We start from the raw sequence: 8,991 nt of genomic DNA on the forward strand, positions 1-8,991 counted from the left end.
AGATCATATATCAAGATCAAAACACTTTCACTTGAGGAATAACTACTGGAATAACTTCCCTGAAGGGAAACATGTCTATCCTCTTTATCTGTTATACTCCTTGACACAGAGGACTTGATACAGTACCCGCTGAAGCTGTTGGGAATGCCCTCTCTTCTGGAAAATTATTTGATTCACGACTCTAGGAAAGATTCAAATACAACACACAAACCATACCAATTACATTTATTTTACAGTTACATTACATTTATTTTAAAATTAGCATTTTATATTACAGATTAATTTAATATACCCCAAGCGTTTGGGTTTTAAATAAAATACATTTATTATAGACATCAGTATTTACAGAAAGAAAAATATAACTTTTTTTTTAGTCTCTTTGGAGTAAAAAAATTCTCCATGAAGTTTTTTGGCCATGGGAGATGCCACATTCTGTGAGAGGTCAGCCTCCTTCAAGAGTTAATGGAAACAAGAAACCACCAGGCTTAAGATACACCTCCATGAATTGACTGAGCAAGGACAATGGGCTGGTTACCTGCATGAAAATGTAGCAAGACTGAACGATCTCAAGGGGCCCCATCCAAACCTGTTCTTTAAAGAAGGGAAGGGAATCAGCACATACATTCAAAACTCGCCTCAGACACCAGACCAGGCCAGCATCTAGCACATCCTCATGGACCTCCAAAGCTTCATGGTTTTTTTTCTTCTTGCTAAACCATGAGGATTCTGACCCAAGCTTAGGGTCCCACAGCAGAGCAAATACACAGAGGCAGTCTCTGGTGCCACACACCCTGACAGCCATTACAGGGACAGGCACTGCCTCACCATAGAGTTGCAGCCCTGAGTTACAAGTCAAGTATGCTGATTCCCAGATGAATACTGATCCATGGGCTCCTTCAGACTGGCTAGCAAGTCCCATGGGGACTTATGAGGAGTTTTCTGTATTTGGTAGAGCTGCATAAAGCTCAGGGGAAGAAGTCCATTTCCTGGTAATGCATGATCTGCAAGTGTTAGAAACCTCTGAAATTAGCTCTGGGCAAATACTTACCCTGAAAGCTCAAAGTAGGACTGCACATCCCCACTGGATCATGCATCCAGAACTGATTAGGGCTGTGCTACTGACACCTGCATCCCATCCTGGATTGAGGCAGGATGCCATGCTTGTTAAATCACTAGAAAGTCTAAGCCTTGGTACACAGAACAAGACCTTAATTTGAACAGCCAACTTAAGGTGTTTCAATTCCTTCACAAAGCAAGGTCCTGATTTTAATACTTTCCTTGGTGTACAGGCACTCAAAGAGCTCTCCATGGAGGTCTTGAAGTCCGCAGCTCTTCATAAGCCAGCCACCTTTCCACAGTCATGGTGAGAGGAGAAGGATTTGAAGCACAGACCAGTTTCTGTCTCTCCTGCCCTGTAAATTGAAATGCCATCTCCTTTGGTATTTCCAGTGTCAAATGAGGAACTGAATCCAGGTGCACACAGCTGCAGAGAAAGAAAGTCTTGCTAATGACAACCACAGCTTGTTGCCACCATGTCTTTATAATGTTTAAGGACAGCATTCAGTTTGTCATCAAAGTAGAGAAGATTGAGGGACTGCAATTCATCTGGCACACAGCAGGGCATGCTGACATCCTGAGACAATTTCATTGTATAAACAATGGACTGAACTGTAGCATGGTTTGTTGCGTTTAGACTTCCCCCCAAAGGGAAGATGCAGGATCCTCTGCAATAATATGCATTGTATCCATCTGGGTGAATAATCCATCCTGACCAGCCAATGGCATGGAAGTCTACATAGAGCTCCCTTCGGTGACATGCTGCTAGGGGGCTTCTGGCAGCAGCGGCTGCGGCAGCTCGGGGTCTCCTGCTCATGCTGGCACTGCTGCTCTCCATGACAGCAGCATCATGAGAAACACGTGAAGCATCAGATTTGGCAGGGAGGTTTGTTTCTGATTCTGAAAGGAAGCTGTATGTTAATATTTCACAAACAAAGTTCATTTACAAAGTACAGTATTCTATGTGATAGTCTATTAAGTAAATCTACATTGAAGTCTTCAGAGCAGATTTCAAAACAGCACCTAACCTGTGAATGTACCAGAAGGGGTGTGTATTCAATTGCTATTTCAGCCATGCTTCCAAATCTGTCAAATCTTGTATCCTGGAAAAGCCCCAATCCAGCAGAAATAGAAAAAAAACCGCAATGATCTGCCACATATTCTGAACTCCACAATTCCTCTTCAGGGCTGAATCTAGCCAGAATGGTATTTACCGTCTCCATACAGCCACTCCTACAACACACATTATTCTGGGCAGTGCTAACAGAGGGTGGAGATCACAGTCTTTTTCTCTCCAGTATTCTCCCAGGGACTATACCCATACACTTGCAAAGCAGAATGTGCAGAAACCTGGTAATGTGCAAAGTAACATTGTAAAAAATATTTTTTTTTCAAATTTTTGATCCGAGAAAAAACCACCACCAGGTTTACAGAACACTGCTAAGAAGTGAAGTGTACTGACAATAGGATGCTTTCTTAAAGTACCTTCTGAGAAGCCCTGGGATCCATGGAGATCCATATACACAAGCTGGAGCTTCCTGATATGTAGAACAATCTGTGGTCTCTGACCACTAACAACGGGCAGGTCTAGAGAGTTACTTTGTTAAGAAATTTCTCAATCCTGACGCAGTATCCCATGCAGAGCTTGATGCTCATTAAACTAGATCTAGGATTTCACTATTCATTTTTATTTGGAAAACAAAAATAAACAGACCGGTCTAATTTTTAATTTTAAAATTTTATTTCTAATCAATTTCATCACCTACTTCTTAATATTGTCGCACCTAGCTTCTAATATGCAAATATACAACCGTTGACCAGAAAAGCCTGGAAAGCCAGAACAGCATGATTTTGCCCCTCCTTCAAGCTCTTTGCATTTATCAGGCCCTAAAATCCAGCCTTAGCTGATTTTACACTAAGGCCAGTGGGAGATGTAAGACACTGTTTTGTATTTTAAGGCACGAGGGCGTTGTCTTTGATGAAAGCAGCCTTTAGTCACAATGCTAATTAGCCACTGAAGTTAAGTAGGTGCTTAAAAACCAAGCCAAGGACAGAGAAGTTCAAATTGCTTGTTTAACAATCTCTTTCACTGTTAAAATCACATGTAATGACTCTACTTACAGATACTTTACCAGAATTTTGACACAGCATTCCAGGTGACTGAGATTTTTTTCAGTATAAACCTAACATACAATTTTAATGCAAATTTCACCACCACAAAAATAATACAAGCAGTACTTAAACAACATAACTCCCACTCCTTTACAAGCTAAATAAACCAGATTCTCCTTAGGATTAATATGGTACACATAGCTTTTGTGAGGGGAGGGGAAATTTAGGATGCTGGTGACCTACTAGAACTATCCAATCTAATTTCGATCACTGACAAAGCTGAACTTCAAACCTCTTCATTACTGCAAGTAAATAAATGAGGTTAGGTCTACATGAGGTAGCAGGAGGTGACAGAAGATGAACGGGCAATTCATATTCTAAAAGTGCACTTACTTGTAGCAAAGGGTACAAAGCTGTGAGACCTCCGCTTGTTGCTGTTCGTGAAGAGAACAAGGAGAGCATTTCTGCTCTCCTGCAAAGTGCCCTGGCTCTTGGCAAATGTAACCATGTCGTGTTCCATTCCATTCTTGGAAACATGTGTTGCAGTTATCCAAAAGCCATGGTTGGAGCTCTTGTTTCCAACCCACTTGGAAACCTGGTGACGATAGGGAAAAGAAAAAAATATTGTTGCAATATTCTAATTACAGCATTATAATTAAGCAATGTTTCTATTAGGAAAAGAGAATAGGCAACAAGCTATGAGAGCATAAGGACATATATTATAACAGAAGTGAGATAACTGCATAGCTGAGACTCCATTGACTTGAATATTTAAACCAGTAATTCAACACTTAAAAATACAAAATAGCATATGCATTCCCCAAAGCTACATTTACAGAAAGATAATTAATTTCAGAGAATTTACCAGTGAACACTTGAGTGTACACTCAACACCTTTTAATATTAAAATAAGCTCTCTCTGACTTTCAGCAGAAATTTATTTTTCATAGCAATCTGAACACAGTAATATTAACTCTCCAGACTTTTCATACCGTTAAGATTTATGTAAATCTAAAAAACATGGCATTTGAAGAAATTCACAATCAAACAAATTTACTTATCTAATTGTTGTAATTGCACACTGATCGATTAGGCCAGGTCATTCTCTAGCAAGAATATCATGACTTAAGATGGAACTCAACCAATCATCCAAGCACGCTGTTCAGTCTGCTCATAAAGCTTAGGCAAGGAAAAACACTGTCCCAGAGAACAGCTTTAAAGCACGTGTGGGTTCTTTTGCTACGGAAAGGCATTCACCTACTGTCACAAAACCGATCTTGAAGCTCACAAACACAGAAGTCTGTGGGGGAAGTTGAATGACCGGCAATCCAACCAAGATAAACTCCGGAAACACAACGTTGAAACAATACTGCTCTGCAGAAATGCTACCAGAATAAAAAGGAGAAACTAAAACCTACTCTTAGTAGGAAACCAATGCCAATTGCTTTGGCAGTCCAACGACTAACACCAGGTTTTAATCAGTACTTGGTCTGACGTCTCTTAATCGACTAGGTTTGGGTTACTCAGTTCTCACCATGCTTTGTGCTCCGAGCAGCTCATAAACACTTCTTTAATTCAGGTAGCACCAGGTGTACTTTTAAGGGTAGAGAGAAAGCTTCTCCCTCTGCTGCTGTCCTTCTGTTTGAACTGACCTCAAAACCCAGCTTAATGGCAATGCTGGAGTTGTAAGGTGTAATCTCAAAAGTTTAAGAAAAAAATTCAGTCAGACTTTGCTTACTGTCTGTGTGACATTGAAGACTTCCCAGCCTTCCGTGTGGAGGGACAACAGTCTTGATGCAATGAGATGTTTTTTCTGTGGCTTATTTTCACTCTCCAAAAGCTCATACACTTCCACCTAAATAACAGCAATGTACAACAAAACCAAGAAGAAATTTATTTGATTGTTCTTACAGAAAACTAGGAGGATGAAGGTTATGCAGGTTTCTGCTACTTCACAGCTGTATAACTACCGTCATTCTAAAAGAGGTAAAAAGTAGATTTGGGACAGTTTAACAGAAAAACAGTTATTGCTACACACATCTACTTCTAGATGTGTTCAGAGGCAGGATACCAGATACAGATGCTATAGAAAATTATCCTAACCATCCCTATCCTGTTTTGAACACCTGATACCGTCAAAGTCTTCAGTTCCTCCACATATTTTGCTTCAGGTCTGCAAAAAGTCCAATTCTGCCCTTTGCCAGAGGAATACATACACTCAATCTCCTTACCCGCCTTGTTTTCCCATGAATCCCTGACTGCTAGTACTATTTTTCGGAACAGCTCCAGCAGACCAATTTCAATTCGAATTTCGAAACTTCTCAAGTCCCAGAAAAGTATATTTGGGATAGGTGTGACATTAGTATTTTTAGGGAAAGCTCACTGTCATAGCACACAGGTCAGTGTAAAGCCAAAGTCAAAACTTCACATTACTTCTTTGCATGATGGAGGCAAAGAAAAAGTGAGGATGACAAAACAAAAATAACAACAAAGCAGGTTTGTGTGACACGTAGTTGCACTCCTTGTTTTCAGTATTAATAACAAAGACAGCAGAATTAAGTGTTTAACTATTTCCCCACTTACTTTGCAGAAGTGTTTTGTGTCGGACCTTCTGGACCGATGCGTCCCCTTAAGCTTGAAGACCCTGAACTCGGCTTTCAGCATCTGCTCGCCCTTCTCCACCGCGCTGATGTCGAAGTAGAAGTGGTGGTGGTCCACGTGAACTGTAAAAGACCCTTCTTTAGGAGCACGGCCGGGCCCCGCCGGGCCTGACCCGCCCGCGCGGGGACTCCCCGCGGGCTCGGCCCCGCCGCCCGCGCCCACCTCGGTCCTCGAAGCTGCGCACCACGTCTCCCTGCAGCAGCCCCGGGGCGCGGGTGATGCCGTTGGCGTCGGCCACCTTGTTGAAGAGATCCACCATGAACTGGGGCGGCTTCTTGCGGGGCAGCACGTCGGGCGGCAGCTCCTCGATGTCGAAGACCTCCCGCAGGCGCTGCAAGGCCGCGGCCAGCACCGCGTCCTGCGGGTCGGGGAGCAGGGGCAGGGCGTGGGCCGCCCGCAGGCTCAGCAGCCCGGCCAGGCACAGCCACAGCCACGGCCACAGCCACGGCGGGCGGGTCGCCATGGACGGCGGCGCGGGCTCGGCCGGGCCGCCTCGGGCGCCCCGCGGCCGTGACCGCGCTGCGTGAGGCGGCAGCGGCCCTTCCGCGGGCCCGGCCCGGCCCGGCTGGGCGCGGCCGGGCGGGAGCGCCGAGCCCCGCTCAGGGCGAGCGGCCCCGAGGGCCAAAGGCCCCGGGCAGGGGAGGCCGCGCCGCGCCCGGGCCATCAGCGGCGCTTAAGGGCTCAATGGGGCATCGCCGTGCGCTCGTTGGCATCGGAGCGGCCTCGGGGCTCGGGCTGCCGGGGAAAGGGCCAGGTGTCAGCGGAGAACACGGCACTTGCGAAACACCTGTCCTTTCAACCGACCGGCTTTTTTTTTTTTTTTTCAGCCGAAAAAGGCTGATTTGGAGATTGTTGAGCCCAGGTGATATTTCCCGTCGTTGCCGCAGCCATAAAAAGTATACCGGGACCTGGGCGTGAGCTTCTGTACTTCCCTGCCTCCGGCAAGCCCGGGATCCCCGGCACATTGCGTCCCACAGGCTCCGGAATGCCCGGGATCCCCGGCCCTTTCCCGTCCCACAGGCTCCGGAATGCCCGGGATCCCCGGCCCTTTCCCGTCCCACAGGCTCCGGAATGCCCGGGATCCCCGGCCCTTTCCCGTCCCACGGCATCGCCGCTGGTGCGGCCCCGGTGCCGAGGCTTGGCCGGGCTGCAGGACGGACGCTGCCGTTCCCCAGGCTCAAACTCCGGCCCTACAGCTGCCCAAGGAGAGGAGGCTTTAAGGACAGAGTCCGGGGTTCTGCTAGTGCAGTGCGGCAAGAACAGCCCGGCTTCGAAGTATTCAGGGACCGGGGCAGGAATACACATTCTGACGAGCTATTTTAAGGCTTATTTCCCAGAGTCAACTAGCTTTCAATAATTTGCTTTTTTTCCCATCCACTGGTTGATGAAAGGGATTCCACACCCTATACTAAATACTAAAACGGAAAAGCAACCCAAACGAACCAACCGCAGCCCTAAGGATCCTGCACAGTCTCCTTTTCAAGGCAGTCTTTTCAAGACAATTTACAGAGGAGCGAATAGACCTTCCTGATGTTTCCTGCAGCAGCGCCTGTTCTTCTTGTGCCACATTGCGCTGTGTTCTCTTTCCAGGCAGGAAAGTATTGGGAGGTATTTTGTGGGGCAGATAAAATGTCTACTGACTCCTCTGCTTAGCCACACGACGTTAGACAGGGTTTGCACTGAGCAACCAGGTGGATCTATGGGAGAATAAGGTGGGGAGAAAGAGGCCACAGCTCCACACAGTCCCGAATTTTTGCCCCATGGAGTGCAAAAGACTAGTGAAGGAAAATGAGAAGCAGTGATGGGTTAATCAGACCAGTGTAAAGAGCACTGTTGCTGCACAAAAAGCTTCAGCCAACTTTGATCCTCAAAATTCTCCAGTTGTCTTGAAAGAGCTGCAGATATCTGAGCTCATGTCTAACAACAGTGCTGGATAAAATACTACCCATTCAGCTACCTGCCTAAGAGCTTGGAAAAAGACCAGTAAGACAGCAGAAATCATCACTACACTCTTCTTCAGTCAATGAAAAAATCTTTGCTTCCACTTCACTGCTTCTTCACATTCTTATCCTCACAAACCCTACCCTGCCCTTGGGTCTCTTCATTTACTCCCAGTATCCTCTCTAGGCATATACCTTCATTTTTACTCTCATGGTGCTGCTTCCAGACATTAATGTCTGGGAACACATAGCTAGGGTTCCCAAAGAATCTTAACTCTGCCCCAGAGGCAAAGATTTATGAAAAAAATCCTCTCTGTTTAATATAAGCTGGGACTACAAACAATGAAATGTCTCTATCGTAGTGCAACTGCAGAAATTTCAGCCTACAGTTAGCCAAACGTAACCCACTGAGTGCTGTGTTCTTTTATTTTCATATTTCTGATTAGGCAAACAACATAATGAAAGCCTCTCTCCCTATTCTTTTGTAAGACTGCATGACTCACCACTTATGTAAGCCTTATGCAGGAGCTGGTCATAGCTCCTCTGATGATTCTAAGTCCTGGTTTGCAATTAGTGCAAAGCTTCTACCTCCCTGTTCTGTACAATAAAAATAGGTTCTCTCAACTTACGTATTGTGAGCAGTGTGGCTTTGGGAGCCCAGGAAAAGCTGTGCATCAGTAGGGAACAATGATAGGCAGTTAACTTAAAATTTTAGGTGGATTCTCTAGAGTTCAGCATTGGCATTGCTTTCCCTTCTCTCTCAAATGACTGGATAAACAGCTTGTTGGGTCTGAGCAGCTCACAGTCATCTGGCTCTCAGGTATAGCATATGGGTAAGAATGGGGGGATTTATTGTAGGGCCTGCCACACCATCTTTGATGCCATGGTGAATATAGCATAGCAATATTGAAAAAAAACATGGTTATTGCATGGGTAGAGCAGGCTGAGAGCTGCTTCTAACACAGCTGCCTGACACTTCCTATGTTTTCTGTGTGGGTTCTGTAGTTCTGAATTTAATGACTCACAACAGGTCTAATCTTTCAGGGGAAAAGAAGATTACTTTTCTGCTCTGTGAATGAAACGATCCTCTGCAGTCTTCCCCGGGTTTTTCAGGCAGGGAGCAAGAACATGAGGTGTTTCACTCAGTTCCATGGCAACTTGGGCCCATTTAAAAAAAAGAGGAATGGCCCTTCCATGAAGGATGTCAGACTCCTCTTTACTT

At 45.3% G+C, this 8,991-nt stretch overlaps 1 protein-coding gene across 1 annotated transcript; it reads right to left on the minus strand.

Moving 5' to 3' along the window:
* Nucleotides 1-241: 241 nt before the first annotated feature.
* LOC135305867 (bone morphogenetic protein 7-like) lies at nucleotides 242-6,102 on the minus strand. Its single transcript, XM_064429483.1, has 5 exons — nucleotides 5,992-6,102; nucleotides 5,752-5,891; nucleotides 4,907-5,023; nucleotides 3,562-3,763; nucleotides 242-1,956 (listed from the first exon to the last, which is right to left on the minus strand). The coding sequence occupies exons 1-5, from the start codon at nucleotides 6,086-6,088 to the stop codon at nucleotides 1,505-1,507; spliced, it is 1,008 nt and encodes a 335-aa protein (XP_064285553.1). The 5' UTR covers nucleotides 6,089-6,102; the 3' UTR covers nucleotides 242-1,504.
* Nucleotides 6,103-8,991: the final 2,889 nt, after the last annotated feature.

The sequence above is a fragment of the Passer domesticus genome, chromosome 8, assembly GCF_036417665.1.
Source record: "Passer domesticus isolate bPasDom1 chromosome 8, bPasDom1.hap1, whole genome shotgun sequence".
Classification (NCBI taxonomy): Eukaryota; Metazoa; Chordata; class Aves; order Passeriformes; family Passeridae; genus Passer; species Passer domesticus.

What these genes read in the sequence shown, in the direction of transcription:
- LOC135305867 (XM_064429483.1), bottom strand. Translation starts at nt 6,088, where the DNA reads ATGGTGGATCTCTTCAACAAGGTGGCCGACGCCAACGGCATCACCCGC. An exon ending in ACACAAAACACTTCTGCAAA is followed by an intron (nt 5,024 to 5,751) that starts GTAAGTGGGGAA and finishes GCTGTTATTTAG; the next exon opens with GTGGAAGTGTATGAGCTTTT. An exon ending in TCTTCAATGTCACACAGACA is followed by an intron (nt 3,764 to 4,906) that starts GTAAGCAAAGTC and finishes TATCGTCACCAG; the next exon opens with GTTTCCAAGTGGGTTGGAAA.